The 20,288-nt window shown below is 36.1% G+C and overlaps 1 protein-coding gene across 3 annotated transcripts in view; it reads right to left on the bottom strand.

Annotated features, from left to right (window-relative positions):
* Nucleotides 1-20,288, bottom strand: part of TTBK2 (tau tubulin kinase 2) — a 296,380-nt gene that overhangs the window by 147,110 nt on the left and 128,982 nt on the right. For 2 of the 3 annotated variants that reach the window (XM_037834173.1, XM_037834174.1), the window contains 3 exons: nt 16,015-16,088; nt 3,757-3,897; nt 1,946-2,050 (listed from right to left, as the gene is read on the bottom strand). In XM_037834173.1, coding sequence (XP_037690101.1) covers nt 1,946-2,050; nt 3,757-3,897; nt 16,015-16,088 — 320 coding nt within the window. The remainder of the gene's footprint in view (nt 1-1,945; nt 2,051-3,756; nt 3,898-16,014; nt 16,089-20,288) is intronic. The other variant, XM_037834175.1, reaches the window with a different exon arrangement.

The following is a 20,288-nucleotide window of genomic DNA, read 5'->3' as shown; positions in this document are numbered from 1 at the left end:
ATGAATGTACCACTATGTAATGGTACTGTAAACAATCAAAAGTACGATTTGTTTTGTATGACTGCGTGGTATGTGAATATATCTCAATAAAATGAAGATTAAAAAAAAAATACAGAGGAAAAGGAATGTGAAAGAGTGGATAAAAAGGAAAAGCAGAGAGGGTTAAATGGAACATAAGATAAAGCATCCTATAACAACTACCTTAAAAAGAAGGAAGGAAGAGAGGGAGGGAGGGAGGATATTACTTTCCCTTCAACTACTTCCCTGTTTCATTACTCCTCTTTAGAGGAAACCAGACTGCTCAAGAAAGTGGCCTATAAGCCTTTTCTCTACTTCCTCACCACACTATCCCTCTTCAACTCACTCCAATTAGGTTTTCAATGTTCTGTCGAACCACTCATAAAAAAAACCAATAGTTTCCTTGTTGCCAAACCCAAATGGTCATTTCTCAGTTCTTACCTTACTCGACCTATCAGCAACATCTGACACAGTTGATAACCCCCATCTCCCCTTTCTTGAAACAGTTTCTTCACTTGACTCCCAAGACAGCATACTCTCCCAATTTTCTTCCTACCTCAATGGCTACTCCTCCTCCTCAGATTTCTTACCTGGCTCCTAGACCTTCTCTATCTATCCTCAAATTGCTCAAATGTCACAGTGGGACCTTTTCTTGTCTTGTTATACCCTCTCCCTACATCATCTCATCTAGTTCCTTTCTCTAAAAATGTCATTCATAAGCAAATGACTCCAAAACTTCTATCTTTAGTACTGAGTACTCCTTTGAGCTCCACATTATTATACCCAATCACCTTCTTGTTATTTCCATCTGGAATATAAAAGACATCTCAAACTTAACTTGTAGAAGGTTAGAACTCTTGTTTTTCCCTTACCAAACTCACTCCCCATTCTTTTTCCCCATCATGGGTAACAGCATGACCATTCATTCAGGACAAAAATCTAGGAGTCTTTCTTGATTCTTCTCTTTCCCTCACATACCACATCCAATCCAGAAGCTAGTCTTGTAGAATCTATCTTTAAAATGTATCCTAACCATGATTACTTATCCCTGGACCATAGCATTAGCCTTCTAACTTGTCTTTCTGATTCCACTCTTGCTCTCAATAGTCTCTTTTTCACATAGTAGCCAGAGTAGTTTTTTAGAAAACATGTGTTTCATTGTTTGTGTATTACCTGTCTCCCCCATCTTAATTTTGGCTGCTTGCTCACCACCATAGTACTTGCACCTAGATCCATACCTCACACAAAATATTTGCTCTGTTATATGAATGAATAAGCAATAAGGTGACAGGCTCTAAAACATAAAAAAGTGATATCTGGAATAGAAATAAGATTAGAGAAATATGTTCCAATTTAATAAAACACACAGAACCTAAGTTCATTATCTTCCTTAATTCCTACTTATACAAAATAATCACTAGAACTGAAGAGTCTCCCATAATTTCTAGGTGCTTAAATTCTTATATGGCTATATTTTAGATACAATTTACATTTATGTATATAACTATTACTATATAGTTAGCTCATTAAAAACCAGTGTTTCAACTTTTGTGCAGCTGATCTGCTGGAAATGAAAATTAATCAAATTCAGTAACCAAGCTAAAACAAAACTAAAAGTAAAAAGTATACATTTGAAGAATTGTAACACAGTGGAAAGGGCCTCAGACTGCAAAAAGACCCCTGATCCTAAAGGGCTTATGTGTGTTCTTTATACGAAACCACTCTAAATCTGCTTCTAAGGTTCTTTTTTAAATACCACAACTTTAATAAAATGCATTAACGTCATCCTATGATAATTTAATCATAAAATCTGTATGCCACTTTTTGGATGAGAGCCATTCTGATATATAAGCATTTCTTAAAAACAGTAATAATATAAATAATAGGTTAATTCTCAAATATTTAATAACAGTATGAAAAATCTTACTGGTCTGACATCACCACAGGAATTGGTAAATTGTCGAGCCAAGCCAAAATCAAGCATGTAACATTTCCTACATGTACTAGGAAAGCGACCCATGGCGAAATTTGACTAGAAAAATAAACAAACAAAAAATACAAATTTTTATATACTTAATTCTTACAACTTACCCTTTATATATTTTAATTCATCTTTCTATTTAAAATCTATATAATACACATATTCCAAATACATTATTCTAGCCAATGATGTGTATTGGATATTAATACATAATTTAGTTGTGGGTTGTATTAATGCCTAGAACAGGTTATCTTAAAAAAAAAAAAAAAACTTTTTTCTAATACATTTGTACCGCCTCTTAGATCTAAAATAATCATTAATTATTTTGGAAAGCAGAAGGTTAACATCATCCTCATTTTGTAAGAGAAAACTGAGCAACAACAAAAAAGTGACTGCACAAAGTTGCACAGAATACAACACTGACTTAACTAGAACCAGAACTCCAAGTGCCTTGAAATTCTAGTCTAAGTCACTGCTTAAATCACAACCCCAACTCTATTTTTCCAAAATGGGAGGAATTAGAGGCAGGCAAAAACAAATACACAGCGCAGAAATTTAAAATAATTTCCTATTAAACACTGCAAAACTGAATTTCACTAAGTCTGAAAAATTAAAATATAAGTTAAGGAAACATTTCAAAGCAGACTTAAGGAAAACATATCTTGCACTATTCCACTAATAAAAACAAATGTAATATTAAATGATCACAAACTTGCAAAGATGGGTATGCAAACAAGGGAATCTGTGAAGGCAAAACCCAAATTTCATAAAAGAATTGTTAGCTTTTATTTTTAAATACTGTGCTACTCGGGGAACTTTCTGACAAAAATGGAAACTCTACAAATCACCATGACTCTTAAATAATGATATTTAGTTTGGCATGGAAATAATAGGAGAAATGCTACATTACATTAAAAAGTAACTCTATTATTAATTGTAGATGGTATTTTCATGTAAATGCTGAATTTTAGACATCATGTAGCAATAAATGGCTATAATTTTCAACTGTACCAACACATGATAAATTTATAGTAAATATAGTATATCAGAAATGGGTCATTTCCTCTTATGAGCAATAAAACACTGAAAAGGAAAAAATAAAAGCACATTTCAAAGTTGTGGAAATGACAATTTCTAAGAAAAACAGAATAGAAAAAATATTATATTGCCAAAGTAGCATGAAGGAGAAAAAATCAGGTCTTACATAATTGACTGTTTCTTTTAACTATAATTTGCCAATTCAGAAATAGTTCAAAGATCACAATGCCAACATCTAAAAGCAATCTAGAAATATATCCAAACATATTTTTTAACCAGTATCAGGGAAAAGAAATCCAAAGCGTAGCTATGAATTTAGCTATTAGGCTAAGAAGCAGTTAGCAATGTTGGCACGCATAATACTTAAGCATGCACCATTTTAAATTTGGCTGTTGAGCAATGTTTTCATTGTTATAAGAAAAACTCTTGAAAATAAGTTGTAGTTTGTAATTATTACTTTTTTATTTTTCAAAAATTAAAGAGATAAATGTCTGCTTCTGGGCCTCCAAAGACAGACAGATATACATACAAATGTAGCTTTTTGTATTTGCTGTAATTAAATACAAGGTTATATATACATTTACAAATGAATATACATATATATGTATGTATATGTATTTTATAAATGTAAAATACATACATTTGTATTTTACTGTGTCCCATCCCAACACGGAGAGAACCTAACAAACTCATTCTGCGCTCTGCTGGAAAAGGCCTACCGGTTTGATGTCTCGGTGCAAGAATCCCACAGAATGGATGCTTTCAATAGACTCCAGAATCTGTCGGCCCAGCCGAAGAGTAGTGCTAATGGTGAATGTACCCCGGGACTGGCTACGGCGTAGATCTGCCAGATTCCGACCCTATGGAAACCAAATAAACATTTTCTCATGCGGTACCAAAAACCCTATGCTACAACAGAAGACTGAGAAATTATTTACCATTAAAAAAATGTTCCGACTGAAATAGGAAGGATTTTTATCCAAATGCTGATCTTCTTAAGAGAAGAGATTCCATTAAGATAATGACATGACTGTTTCAGACAAATTTAAGAATAACTAAAGTTTTTGGTATATCATGTTTCTAAATCATCACATTACCCTTTGTCTCTGATGTCAAAACAAAAATACAGTCTTGACTTTTTAAAAAGATTTCAAATATATAACCAAGAGTGATAATTCCTCATTATTATCTGACATATTACAATATTAGTTAGTTGACCTTTATACATTGCATTTCCCTCATAAAATGGGGCTACTTAATAACTTTCTACCTGTATTAGTCAGGGTTCTCTAGGGAAACAGAACCAACAGGAGATATATGTAAACATTATGATATTTTTATAAGGATTGTCTCACACGACTATAGGGATGGGCAAGTCCAAATTCCATAGGGCAGACTGCTAGCTGGGAACTCCAATAAAGGTTTTCAATCACCTTCCCAGGAGAAGCTAGCTGGCTGGTTAAAGTAGAGAAGGAAATTCTCTCTTCTGACTGCTAAACTCATCACTTCTCCTTTTAAAGTCTTCAAGTGATGAGACTTCTCTCATTGTTGAAAGCAATCTTCTCATTGATTGTAGATGTAAATCAGCCATAGATGCAATCAACTGACCGATGCTTTGGTCCACAAAATATCCTCTTATTAACAATCAGGCCAGTGCTTGCTTGACCAAGCAACTGGACACCATAACATGACCCCTTGACACATTAACTTAACCATCACAGTCTACCCCTTGTCAATTTGGCACCCATGCACATCTCCTTAAACCACAATTAATCTCTAAATAAAAACAATAACATTCATATTTTCACCTAACCATACTCAACTGTCCTATGTACAACCAGAAATGCACTAACTTTCCCCAGAATAAGGTGGTAGTCTTGGGTAATATTTACTCTTAAATTTGATATCCTATAATTTAAATACTACAATGCAAAGTTAATACAATTTATGTCATATGCTAAGAGAATAAAATAGGGAAGAAAAATATTTCCTTTACACACACACACACACACACACACAAGCACAGTCAAAACAAAACAAGGAAATTCATAACCATTACAGCACTTGTTTCTGTAACCGGTCACATAGCTATAGCTCATATTTATAACTACCTTCTTCCACTACCCATTCCATATTCCCTTTACCCTCATCAAGCACCTGAGCCGGGCATGGTTCATTGGCTGGTGGGGTGACCCAAACCTTCATTCCTGATGTTTCTGGGCCCTTGGTACTCCTGCCTGGATTGGGTAGCTGTAATTTTCCATTGATTTTAATCACAGGGATGGTAATACTAAGAGACACCTTAGGGAATCTCCTGTATTCCAGGCAAACTCATCTTTATCCCCATTGTGTAACTGCAGTCCTATTTCCCCTTGGTAGTCAGACCCCAGCCAGTACAGTAATTCCCTTCTTTGCTTAATGATTCAAAGGCATGTGGAGCCCAAAGTGATCAGTGGCAGTATTAACTTCTACTTAAGTGGAATGATTGTGGTCTCCTGGTGGAAGCACTCCTTTTGGAACTAAAACCTGTAGACCAGCAGAGCTTAAGACTGCAGGAACAGGAAGCAAAAAATTTTCTAGTGGATCATGAGGGGTAATAGTGAGTGGTACCACTTCTACTTCCACTCATGATTCCTGACTACGGAAGAAATAGCACCATAGAGTGTACACTGATTCAGAGCATACCCAGTCTTCTGGAGAACACTGCCCCAGTCCTGCAAGGTACTGCCATCTAGTTGGCCCTGTAGTTGAGTCTTCAAAAGCCTATTCCACGTTTTAGGTGTTCTTTTTTTACGTTTATTTTTCTTCTTCTTTTTTTTTTTTTTCGGAATAAGGAAAATATTCAAAAATTGATTGTGGTTATGAATGCATAACCATATGATGGTACAGTAAACAACTATTGTACACTGTGGATGATTGTATGGTATGTGAATATATCTCAATAAAACTGATTTTTTTTTTTTTTTTTTTTTTTTAAAAAAAAAGGTCATTCCACCCTTCTATCAACCCAGCTGTTTCAGGATGATTGGGAACATGGTAAGACAAGTGAATTCCATGAGCATGTGCCTAGACCCACACTTAATTTGCTGTGAAGTGGATTCTTTGATCAGAAGCAATGCTATGTGGAATACCATGATGGTGGATAAGGCATTCTTAAGTCCACAGATGGTAGTTTTGGCAGAAGCATTGAGTGCAGCAAGGCAAATCCTTAACCAGAGTATATGTCTATTGCAGCTAGAAAAAAATGCTGTCCCTTCCATGAGAGAAGAGATTCAATGTAATCAACCTGCCACCAGGTACAGGCTGATCACCTCAGGGAATGGTGCCATATCAGGGACTGAGTATTAGTCTATGCCGCTGGTAGATAGGACACTCAGCAGTGGCTGTAGCCAGGTAAGCCTTGGTGAGAGAAAGTCCATATTGCTGAGCTCATGCATAACCTCCATCCCTATCACCATGGCCACTTTGTTCATAACACCACTGGGCGATAATAGAAGTAGCTGGGGAAAGAGGCCAATTGGTATCAAGAGAACGGATCACCTTATCCACTTGATAATTAAAATCTTCCTCTGTTGATGTCACCCACTGGTGAGCATTTATGTGGGATACAAATATCAGATTTCTTGCCTACTCAGAAAGATCTATCCACATATCTCTTTGTCACCAATTTTCCAATCACATGTTCCTTCCAAGGCCCTGACCATTCAGTCAAACTACTGGTAACAGCCCATGACACAAATGCACCTCCAGGCATTTCTCCTTCTAAGCAACATCAACAACCAAGTACACTGCTCAAAGTTCTGCCCACTGGGAGGATTTCCCTTCACCACTGTCTTTCAGGGATGTCCCAGAAAGGGGATGTATTGCTGCAGCTACCCACTTTGAGGTGGTACCTGTATATCATGCAGAACCACAGGTAAACCAGGCTCAAGTTTTCTCCTCCTTAGTCAACTGATTATAAGAAATCCCCTAAGAGGCCATTGCTGTGGGCTGGGAAAGAGAAGGAAATGTGACAGGAGTGGGGGCCATGTGAATTTGCCCCATTTCTTCACATAACTTGCTGTCCTTCAGAACCTGCTCAAGCCCTACCTCATATATACCACTTCTATTTTATGATGAAGTGCTGCTATGCACACCCCACTTTATGGCTTGAGAGATCAGACAATGCCCAGTTCACGATAGGCAACTCAAGTCTCATGATAACTTGGTGGGCCACCATTAAGCTTCAATCTCTAAGGCCCAATAGCAGGCCAAAAGTTGTTTCTCAAGAGGAAAGTAGCTTTTTCAGAGGATGGCAAGGCTTTGCTCTAAAATCCTAACGGTCTGCATTGTGATTCTCCTATAGGGACCTGTCAAAGGCTCCAGACAGAATCTCTATTTGGCACTGACACTTTAGGCATTATTGGATCTGCTGGATCATATGGCTCAAGTAGCAGAGCAACTTCTACAGCAGGCTGGTTCTATTGCAGAGCTTCCTCTTTATTCCAGTCCCCACTCAAAACTAGCAACTTTTCGGGCCACTCGTTAAATGAGAGGGACTACAGTATTCATGGTTTGCAGTGGGTGGAGGTGGCCTAAGGGTACACCGACTGATGAACAGAATGGTGAACTGCGGTGTATGCATGCAATGGAATACTGAGCAACTAAGAGAAGGAGTGAAGTTGTGAGACACATGAGGAGGTGAACGGATCCTATAGACAGCATTTTGAGTGAAGTATGCCAGAAAAAAGGCAAACATTATAAATGAGAGGGACCAGCAGAACCAAATGAGGAATATGTTGTCTCCAAAATCCAAAGAGGCCAACTAGGCATTGAACCTCTTTTTTGGTTGTAGGAGGGCCAGGTGCAACAGTTTATTCTTTAGCTTAGAAAGGACATCTCAACATGCCCCATACCACTGGACACTGAGAAATTTCACTGAGGTGGAAGGCCCCAAAATTTCTGTAGGATTTATCTCCCACTCTCTGACATGCAAATGTCTTACCAATAAGTCTAGAGTAGTTGCCACTTCTTGCTCATTAGGTCAAATCAACATGATATCATCAATATAAAGGACCAGTGTGATATCTCATGGGAGGGAGAGATGACAGAAGTCCCTATGGACTAGACTGTGACATAGGACTGGAAAGCTGAATACTGCTGAGGTAAAATAATGACTGTGTGTTGCTAGACTTGCCAGCTGAAAGCAAACTGTTTCTGGTGGTCTTCACTAACAGCAATTGAGAAAAAAACATTTGCCAGATCAAAAGCTGCACAGCAAGTACCACAGGATGTGTTGATTTGCTCAAGAAATGACATCACATCTGGAACAGCAGGTGCAACTGGAGTCACCATTTGGTTACATTTACAGTAATCCACTATCATCCTGCAAGATTCATCTGTTTTCTGCCCAGGCCAAATAGAAGACTTGAATAGGGATATGGTGGCACCAATCTCTGCAATCCCTCCTGGATGCAGTATCGTGTTTTTTAAAAAAAGCAATTTTATTGAGATATAATCACACAACATACAATCCATCCAAAGAATACAATCAATGGCACACAGTACAATCACATAGCTGTGGATTCATCACCTCAATCAATTTTTGAACATTTCATTATTCCAGGAAAAAAAAAAAAAAGAGGGGGAAGGAAACAAAACATCCCATATCCCTTATCCACCCCTACCATTGATCCCTAGCATCAGAGTGGTACATTTCTTACTACTGATGAAAGAATATTAAGATATTACTATTAATTATATAGTCCATAGTTTGCAATGGTATGAACTACATAATTATATAGGTATGTTTTTTTTCCCATATACCACTTTATTATTAACTCCTTATAATAGTTATGCACATTTTATCTAGTTCATGGAAGAAATTTTTTATATTTGTACTGTTAATCACAGTTATTACCCACTACAAGATTTACTGAGTTATACAGTCCCATGTTTTAACCTCTGGCTTTCCTTCTTGTGACATACATCTCTCTAAACTTCCCCTATCAACCACATTCACACACCATTCAGCACTGTTAATTATGCTCACAATAATGCTCTACCATCACCTCTATCCTTCTCCACTCATTTAAATTCAGCCTAGTTAAAATTCTGCACATCTTAAGCAACTGCTCCCTGTTCTCTAACCCCATTCTATCTCCTGGAAACCTATATTCTAAATTCTACCATTTTACATTCCCTTCAGGGGTGAATAAGTGTTCCAGTTTCTCCACATCCTCTTCAATACTTAAGAGTTTCCTATTTGTTTAATAATAGATGTGAAATGGTATCTCACTATGGTTTTGATTTGCAATTCCCTGATAGCTAGTGAAGATGAACATCTTTTACATTAGGCATTTGTATTTCCTCTCTGGAAAAATGTTTATTCCTGTTTTTTTCCCATTTTTTAATTGGGTTGTCTTTTTATTGTTGAGTTATAGATTTCTTTGGACAATCTGGATATCAAGCCTTTAAAGATACATGGTTTCTAAATATTTTTTCCCATTGAGTAGGCTGCCTTTTCACCCTTTGACGAAGTTCCCTGAAGCACAGAAGAATTCAATTTTGAGGCAGTCCAATTTATCTATTTTTCTTTCAGTGTTCGTGCTTTGGGTGTAAGGCCTAGGATACTACAGCCTATTACTAGATCTTGAAGATGTTTCCCTACATTTTCTTCTAGTTTTATGGTACTGTCTCTTATATTTAGGTCCTTGGTTAATTTTGAGTTAATTTTCATATAAGGAGTAAGACTATGTGGCAGTACCATGCTGTTTGACCACTGCAGCTTTCTAATATGCTTTAAAGTCAGGAAGCATGAATCCTCCCACTTCATTCTACTTTTTCAAGATGTTTTCGGTTCTTAAAGGCCCCTTTCCCTTCCAAATAATTTGATAATTAGCCTTTCTATTTCAGCAAGTAGGCTGTTGGAATTTTGATTGGTATTGCATTGAATCTGTAAATCAATCTGGGCAGAACTGACATCTTAACAATATTTACTCTTCCAATCCATGGATATAGAATGTCTTTCCATTTATTTAGATCTTCTTTGATTTCTTTTAGCAATGTTTTATAGCTGTCTGTGTACAGGTCCTTTACATCCTTAGTCAAGATTATTCCTACATATTTGACTCTTTCAGTCGCTATTGTGAAAGGGATTTTTTCCTTGATTAACTCCTCAGATAGCTCATTATTAGTGTATAGAAACACTGTACACAGTATAGTGGCGCGTTGTTCTCGTATCCCACCACTTTGCTGAACTTGTTTATTAGCTCTGGTAGCTTTGGCACAGTTTTTTTGGGGGGCAGGATTTCTAAATATAGGATCACGGTGTCTTCCAATAGTGAGTTTTACTAGTTACTTTCCAATTTGGATGGCTTTTATTTCTTTTTCTTGCCTAACTGCTCTAGCTAGAAGTTCTAGCACAATGTTGAATAACGGTGACGGTGGGCATATTTGTTGCGTTTCCGTTCTTAGAGGAGAAGCTTTCAGTTTCTCACTCTTGAGTACCATGGTAGCTGCAGGTTTTTCATATATGCCCTTTATCATGTTGAGGAAGTTTCTTTCAATTCCTATCTTTCAAAGTCTTTTTATCATGAAAGGATGCTGTATTTATCAAATGCCTTTTCTGCATCAATCAATATGATCATGAGGTTTTTCCCTTTCAATTTGTTAATATGGTGTATTACATTAACTGTTTATGTGATGTATTGCATTAATTAAGGGTGAACCACCCTTGCATACTTGGGATAAAACCCACTTGGTCATGGTGTATAATTCTTTTAATGTGCTGTTGGATTTGATTTGGAAGTATTTTGTTGACGATTTCTGCATCTATATTCATTAGGAAGACTGGTCTGTAGTTTTCTTCTGGTATCTTTATCAGTCTTCGGTATGAGGGTGATGCTGGCTTCATAGAATGAGTTAGGTAGTGTTCCCTCTTCAATTTTTTGGAAGAGTGTGTGCAGAATTGGTATTAATTCTTCTTGGAATGCTGGGCAAACCCACCTGTGAAGCAATCCGGTCTTGGGCTTTTCATTGTTGGGAAGTTTTTCATGACTGATTCAACTTCTTTACTTGTGATTGGTTTGCTGGGGTATTCTATTTCTTTTTGAGTCTGTGTAGATTGTTCGTGTATTTCTAAGAAATTGTCCGTTTCATTAAAGTTGTCTAGGATGCTAGTTGTTCATAGTATCCTCTTATTGTCCTTTTTATTTCTTTAGGGTCTGTGGTAATGACCCCCTTTCATTTCTGATTTTATTTTGCATCTTCTCTCTTTTTGTCTTCATCAGTCTGCTATGGGTCTGTCAACTTTATTGATCTTCTCAAAGAACCAAGTTTTGGTTTTAATGATCCTTTATTGTTTTTCTATGTTTCATTTATTTCCACTCTAATCTTTGTTATTTCTTTCATTCTGCTTGATTTGGGATTAGTTTTTTATTCTTTTTATAGTTTCTCCAGTTGTTCGGTTAGGTCTTTGATTTGAGCTCTTTGTTCCCTTTTATTGTTGGCGTTTAGGGCTATAATTTACTGCATCCCCTATGTTTTGATATGCTGTGTTCTTGTTTTCATTCATCTTGAAATATATACTGATTTCACTTGATCGTTCAGAGAGTGTTGTTTAACCTGCATGTATTTGTGTATTTTCCAATTCTCCGACTGTTATAGATTTCCAGCAATTCCATTATTATCAATATGCTTTGTATAATTTTAATCTTTTTAAATTTATTAAGACCAGTTTTGTGCCTGGAGAATATTCCATGAGTGCTTGAGAAGAATGTATATGCTGCTGTTTGGGGGTGCAATGTTTAATACATGTCTAGCTCATTGATCATTTAATTTAGGTTCTTCGTTTCCTTATTGATCCTCTGTAAGACAGCAGTGTGTTGAAGTCTCCAACTATTTTTTAAAGACATCTATTACTCCATTCAGTATTGCCAGTGTTTCCCTCATGTACTTTGGGGCACCCTGACTAGGTGCATAAATATATGACTGCTATTTCTTCTTGATGAATTGCTCCTTTTATTAACAAATAGTATTGTTCTTTGTCTCATAACATTTTTACACTTAAAGACTATTTTGTCAGATAATAATATCGCTACTTCAGATTTTTTTTCCCCCTTTTGGTTTTTGCTTGTAAGGAGTATCTTTTTCCATCCTTTCAATTTCAACCTATTTGTATCTTTGGGTCTAAAATGGGTCTCGTGTAACTACCACATAGATGGATCATATTTTTTTATGCATTCTGCCAGTCTGTGTCTTTTGATTAGGGAGTTTAATCCTTTAACATTCAAAGTCATTACTGTAAAAACAGTCCTTACTTCAACCATTTTATTCTTTGGCTTTTATTTATCAGACCTATTTTTTTTCCTTTCTTTTTAACCTTTTAGTTAAACTTACTGGTAACCTTCAGTTCTATACTCTCTTCTAAGCATTATTTTTTTGCAGGGTAGGTATCTTGTTAATAAAGTCTAACAGCTTCTGTTTACTCACTTTAAACTCTCCCTCAATTTTGAAGGAGAGCTTTGCTGGATAAAGAATTCTTGGCAAATGAAATAAGCTTCAGTAGCAGAGATTCCAAAAGGAGCCGAGAGGTCACTCTGGTGGGCACTCTTACGCACAATTTAGACAACCCTTTTTAGGTTCTAAAGAATTGGGGTAGCTGGTGGTAGATACCTGAAACTATCAAACTACAACCCAGAACCCATGAATCTTGAAGACAATTGTAGAAAAATGTAGCTTATGAGGGGTGACAATGGCATTGGGAAAGCCATAAGGACCACACTCCACTTTGTCTAGTTTATGGATGGATGAGTAGAAAAATAGGGGAAGGAAACAAACAAACAAACAGACAAAGGTACCCAGTGTTCTTTTTTACTTCAATTGCTCTTTTTCACTTTAATTATTATTCTTATTATTTTTGTGTGTGTGCTAGTGAAGGTGTCAGGGATTGATTTAGGTGATGAATGTACAACTATGTAAAGGTACTGTGAACAATTGAATGTACGATTTGTTTTGTATGACTGCGTGGTATGTGAATATATCTCAATAAAATGAAGATTAAAAAAAAAAAAAAAAAAAAAAGAATTCTTGGCTGGCAGTATCTCTCCAGTATCTTAAATATATTGTACCACTGCCTTCTTTCCTCAATGCTGCCTGATGAGAAGTCAGCACTTAGCTTTATGTGGCTTCCTTTGTATGTGATGAATTGCTTTTCTCTTGCTACTTTCAGGATTCTCTCCTTCTGTTTGGCATTTGACAGTCTAATTAGTATGTGTCCTGGAGTGGGTCTATTTGAATTTATTCTATCTGGACTATGTTGGGCTTCTTCAATTTGCAAATTTATGCCTTTTATAAATCAGTTGGGAAAATTTCAGCCATTATTTCCTATAATATTTTTCCTGAACTTTTTCCATTCACTTCTCCTTCTGGGACATCTATGATGCATTTATTTCTGTGCTTCATGTTGTCAATCATCTCCCTGAGATCCTGCTCAAATTTTTCCATTTGTCCTCTATTTGTTTTTTGTCTGCTTGAATTTGGTTCCTCAGTCTTCTAGCTCACTGATTCCTTCTTCTCACTCTTCAAATCTGCTGTTGTGTGTCTCCAGTACATTTTTAGTTTCATCTACAAGGTCTTTCATTTCCATAATATCTGTTATTTTTCTATGTATCTTTCAAATTCTTCTTTATGCTCTCCTAGTGTCTTCTTAATATCTTTATCTCTTTAGTCATTGGGAAACCTGAAAACTGAATTGATATTTGGTGATAATATTAAGGAATGATTATAGTGTACTGTGGTTAATTCAAGAGGAATAAAGAGTACTTGTTTCAAAGACATATACTTGTATTTTTACAAACAAAATGTGTCTGGGATTTGCCATGAAATAACCCAAAGGAGGATACAGCTGAAACAAGACTGACTATATATTGTTGAAGCTGGGTGATCCGTACATGGGTGTTCATTAATAACTGTACTTTGGTGTATATTTAATTTTCCACAATAATAAAAAGCACAAGAAAAAATTCTGGCAGCTTTTACACTAGGCAGTACATTTATACTGGTTACAGCATTCAAAATGTTTTTGACCCTCCCTAGGTGATATGCTTATCACAAAATATGCTCCTAAAATATGGGCCCTGCTTGCCCTGTGGCTATATTAAAATGACCATGGGAAATCTCAATGGTGGCAGGATATTAGATGATTCCTGGTCATGTTCCTGCCTGTACAAATTAAGAAAAAAAAAAATGTGTATAACTTCTTGAACTCTGTGAGACACTGTAATATACTTTTAAAACCTACTTTAATGGTCAATAGCTAGAATTTTATCAAAACATATGAAGAAGACCTGACGGAGAACACATTCTAGCAGTTATAGTAGCTTTAGGTTTAGCCTTGTCTCAAATCAAGTCAATCATTACTGTAGGGATGCAGGCGAATAGTGAGTTAACTTTCTTGTGACAGGATAAAACATAACATGCAAGTCAAATGGAAAGCTTCCTGGATGAATCCAAAGGAGCTTTCCCAAAGGCCGTCATTACCTGATACACATGCTCATACTTAGCCTTCCCATTTCTAGGAAGTAACATTTAAATACGTGTAAGAACAAAAATGAGTACTGCTGAAATAGGGAGAGACTCTGCAGACAGTTACTGTCCATGATTCTTCAGTCAGTAATAAACTGAGGACAAAATTGAGTTTTCTCTAATTGTGGGAAGAAAAGTGGCTTCAGGTTTCTGCCAAGCTGTAACACTCATCGGGTGATTCATCCTAGGCAGACCACAAACCCTCTTGAACTTCAGCCTCTCCATCTGCAAAATGGGGATAAACCTATTCCGTCCTCCCTCTGGGGGTATGGTGAAGATCAAACAGATGTAGGATGAATTCAGAAAACTATAAAATATTATACAAAAAGTTATATTATTAATTGCCAAAGTGACAGCAGGAACCACATTAATCACCTAAAAAGTGACTAATGAAATAAAGCTATGCTGGCTCAAAAGATAGTAAAAGACACTGAGGCTACTGTCTACAAAGAGGTTAATATCTTTAGATCTAAATCAAATGCTGAAGGATGATGAGAGAAACAAGAAAAGAACTCTAACGAGAAAAGGAAGCATTTAGCTCACAATTTATGTCTCTGAAATTATACTATACAGATAATTTGAAAGAAAATAAAGAAACCAAATGCCCAAAACAAAGTCCACTAAAGATGTAAGGAAACCCTGGGAACTCTTAAGTTAGGCAGCAAGGTGAACCATGGCTTTTACACTGTGAGAAGAATATAGTTCAGGTGTGTGTGGGTGTGTGAGTATGAGTGTGTGTGTGTAAGAGAGAGAGAGAGAAAGAGAAAGAAAGAGAGAAAGAGAAAGAAAGAGAGAGAGAGAGAGAGAGAATATCTGTGTTTGTGTGCATGTGTGTATGTTCAGAGGCAGTGGTACCATCAGAGAGAATGGGATGGTTCACTTCTCCTTTCTGCAGCCATACTCCAATATTCTCTTTCTGAATTCTTTCCTCTCTTCCTCCAACCCAACCATACCTCCCAACTAAAGGATACCAAACAGAGCTATGTTAACAGATGGAAAGAGAGAGGGAATGGCACTTTCCCTTTATCTTAACTAATGTTTAAATTTCCAAGTAGTCAAGTTGGTACTAAAGAGCATAAATAGAAAACTAGAGTCCCTAAGGTAATGAAGAGTGGAAGGAGAAGGGGCAGGGACAGGGCAAGACTCACATTATATCCAGCAACCCAAAGAAGGATTGAAAAGTTTGCAAAGATGACCAGTGAAAATATGGGTCAACTAAGACAGCTGACAAGGACAATCTTTCTGTCCTTGGAAAATTTCTATCAAGTCTGTCTAAAGAAAATTCCATCTGCCCCAGTGTAAAAAACTCCTGAGATGATACCAAGAATATTGTTAGTTTTATTCATATCTATTGTAATTGGGTACTTTGATCAAAACAAAGATTTTAAGATACATTTTCAAGGTTAACCTACCTGCAACTGCATGACCACATAGTTGAATCGATCATTCCTCCCACAGCCAATAAATCTACAAACATGGTCTTTCCCTGGGTAAAAAAGAAAAAAAGGAAAGAAAGAAAGAAAGAAAGAAGTAAAAAAAAGGTTATACTATGGTTTCTCTTCTGAAAATTAATAATTTGTTTTTCCGTATAGTATTTTGTGACTGAATAACAAGGATCTGTCTTTTAGGACCTTAAGGACAGGAAATTTGTATTATTCAAATTTTCTACCCACCCCAACCCCTCAAATGCTTCTTGCGTAGTAAAACAAATGTTTGCTGAGTAAACAAATTAAAAATATATGAATGAGGGAACAAATGAATGGTCATATATTTAGGAAGAAAAGGCGTAAGATGCAATTTCAGATCAACCTGCCCAGATGCTATAAATATGAAAGCAACAGAAGAACAACAGATAAGAACTATTTAGAAATATAAATCCTGAATTTTAGATATGTTCTGCATTCACTATTACATGAATTGGGCAAGTTACTTAATCTTTCTGGGTCTCACTGATTTGAATTAGTTCAGTGATTCTGAACCTGAATTCCATGAATGAAATCCAAGAAGGTGTCTATTGGGGTGCAGCCCTTCTGGTATAACAGGTAGAAATTTAGGGCCCCACTTCTGATTCAACAAAAGCATGCAAATGTCCCAAAAGAGAATCAAGCTTAGTGGGTTTCAGGTCCAGAAGGGAGCACAATAAATGAGGGGAGGGAAAGCAGAGTGGGAGAGTGCTAGAGAAGCAGGAAGGAACCCAATCCATCCTGGTACTCCATGATAAGGAATTTGAACCACATTTATAGGCTAGTGTTTTCAAACCTGGATGTTTATCAAAATCACCTGGGAAACTTTTTAAAGATTCCTAAGCCTATATTGATCAGATTCTATGAGAAAAGACACAGAATATGAGTTTTTCAGAAGTTCTCTAAATGATCCAAAAGCATCTGGTCCAGGGATGGATCACTGAAACCTATTGCTGGGTAATGAAAAGTATCTAAAAGATTTTAAGATAAGGAATAATGTAGTGAAACATAAAACACCATTGTGAGGAGGACAGGCTATAGTGATGTCAATTCTGTAGCGAATAGCTACAATATCCCAGAAGAGATAATAAGGGTTTGAAGTTTTATAGTAGAGATAGAAAAGATAGGAAAAAACTGAGAAACACTGAAGAAGTAGTTTTTAACTGGAAATTGGTAAAATCAGATAAAAAATGTACCAAAATAAGAGAATATAGTAGGCTACAAAAACTTTCAAGGAAAATTAGAATGTTGAGTTTGAGGACAACCAGTTAATTTCAGTAGACAACCATAATTTCAGGCCTGGTGCTGAGATGAAAATGTTGAACTCCAGACGTAGACTGGAGAACCATTAGTTTATAGAAGGTAGATGAAACCATAAATGTACATGCAAGAATGCCATGTGAAAGAATAAACAATGAGGAGAAAAGAAACCTAAGAAAATAATTCCAGGAAATGCAACATTTAAAACACAAACATGGTATGTGAATATATCTCAATAAAATGAAGATGAAAACAAACAAACAAACAAAAAACACAAACAAAATTAAAAGAGTCCATGAAGGATGTGGGAGAACAGCTTGAGAGATAGGAGGAAATAGTAAGAAAGGAGAATAGAGGGGAGAAGAAAATTTCAGGAAGGTGGAAGTGACCAGTGACAAATGCTATAGAAAGACTGAGAAGGGTTCACAAATAAAAACAATGAGGAGGTCATTAGCAAGAGGAAGGTAGAGAAGCCAGTCTACAATGGGTTAAGAAAGAAATGTAATATGAGGCAATAAGGGCACACAATCTTCAAAGAAACTTGGTTTTGAAGGGAAGAAGAATAACAGACTAAGATACAGAGGGTCAAGATTTGGTAGACTGATGAGAAATACATGATAACAATCAAAAAGAAACTGTTCACTGACCGACAAAATACATACGCATTCAGACTCATTTTAGTTAATACTTCCAAACTCCTGTTCTATATTTTGGTTATCATATTGTTAACACATTCCTGGTTCTTTGGCTGAAAAGGAGAGGAACGAGCAAGACTGGGTGCAATGGGAATGATAACTCACAATTTGTGTAATGCATGTTGATTAACTTTACATACACTTTACATATTTTTGCAAAACTGTCATCTAGTAAATTGTAGTAAGAATGAAAGTTGAAAATGATGGTCTTAGCAATTTATTCTTATCTTCTCTTCATAGAAATGATAAAAAATCATTTAAAAAGTGGTTTTCTTTATTATCCACTTGTCACAATTCCACTTTCCTATCATGTAACGTTTAAATGCAGTACACCTCCATTACAAAGACATTTCAAACATCTAAAAACAAAGAACCTATTGGAATATTTCTTCTAAAATATTTTTGTGATAACATATTCCAAAATGCTATTTATCTATTACAGAGACTAAAGTCACCTTACTTAAAAAATTTTTTCAAAGATAGAAATAATTTCGTTACTGGGTAACAAAAATACAGAAGCAGCAGCAAATTTTCCAGGACTCAACAATATATCTTCAATGCTTTAGGTAAGAGCTTAATGAGCTCTTATTTCTTACTTTACGGCACAGTGTACTACTGCTTGTATATTTTAGATATATGCAATTAATGAACCTATCTGATATAGTTCAATAAAATTGTACAAGTTTTTGGAGCAGGGAGAAACTACAATTTATTTGGAACAGTAACTCTTCACCACCACTTAGACAAAACAATCATTAAAATAGGTTCTATAATAACTAGTGTAAAATGAAGTATCACTCCATGAGTAAAAGGACCATTATCATTCTTATTCTAGTGCCTAGCACAGTACTTGGGACAGAGCAAAACACTCAACTAATATTTGTGAATGAACAAATGAAGATGGTAAAAGGTGCTTTTAACCTTGGTTTATTTTGATTAGCTCCTGGCATTCAAGAAACTCTCTGTCATATCAATAGTGGATAAAAACCTAAGGGGCAGCCCAGAGACTAATTCTTAAAGTTAACATTTTAAAATGTTAAAATATACAGTGAGCAACAAAAGATTACAAAACAAACAAAAACAGGAAATGATGGACCATCCAAAGGAAGAAGATATAAATTCAGAAACCATCAATGAAGACGACCATTCGCTGGACATACCAGACACTTTAAAATAATGATTCTCAATAGGCTCAAGGAGATAAAGGAAAACATGGAGAAAGAGCTAAAGACTATGAGGAAAACAATGATTGAACAATATAGGAAATATCTCCAAGAAATACTGGGGCTGCAGAACACAATAGCTGAAATGTAAAATTCCCTAGATGGTTTCAACAACAGATTGGAGAAGGTAGAAGAAAGAATCAGCAAATTCAAAGAAAGGACAAAATGATTTAGGCTGAGGAGAAGAAAGAAAAAAAGAATAACAAAGAACAAACAAGCCTAAGAAATCTGTAGGATACCATCAAGCATACCAATATATGCATTAAGGGAATCACAGAACGAGAAAAGGGAAAGAGGAAGAAGGAATATTCAAAGAAATAAAGGCAGAAAACTTCCCAAATTTAACAAAAGACATGAATATGCACATTCAAGAAGTCCAACAAACCCCAAACAGGATAACCTGAAAGAAAACTATGCCCAGACACACAGTAATCAAATTGTCCAATGCCAAGGTCAAGGAGAGAGTTCTGAAAACTCCAAGAGAAAAGCAGCAAGTTATATACAAGGGAATCCCAGTAAGATTCAGTGCTGAATTCTCATCAATGTGTACTTCTCATCAGAAACTACAGAGGCAGGAAGGCAGTAGTATGAAATATTTAAAGAGTTGAAAGAAAACAAGTGCCAACCAGGAATTTTATATCTGGCAAGACTTTCTTTCAAAGATGAAGGTAAGACTAAGACATCCCTATATAAACAAAAGCTGGGGGGGTTTGTCACCACTAACCTGCCTTATAAGCAATGCTAAAGGGACTTCTTCAGACTGAAAGAACACTAGATAGTGGATCAAAGCAGAATAAAAAAAGAAGACCTCCAGTAAAGGTAACTATATAGGTAAATAAGAAGATTATAGATAGATAAATAGCTCTTATTGGGTTCTCTGCCCCATCTGCACAACAGCCAATCCACGACAAAGGGATCATGAAGAGAGACTAGGCAGGAAGCAGCCTATAGGCCTAAGAAGTTCAAAGTTTTTATGGATTCAAACAAGGGGAGATGGAATCACTACCATTTCAATAGCAGGTAAAAGCAGAAACAAGGGGGAAAT

This window comes from Choloepus didactylus, chromosome 4, assembly GCF_015220235.1.
Source record: "Choloepus didactylus isolate mChoDid1 chromosome 4, mChoDid1.pri, whole genome shotgun sequence".
Taxonomy (NCBI): Eukaryota; Metazoa; Chordata; class Mammalia; order Pilosa; family Megalonychidae; genus Choloepus; species Choloepus didactylus.
The sequence above is the reverse complement of the archived record's forward strand: the minus strand, read 5'-3'. Positions and strand labels throughout refer to the sequence as shown.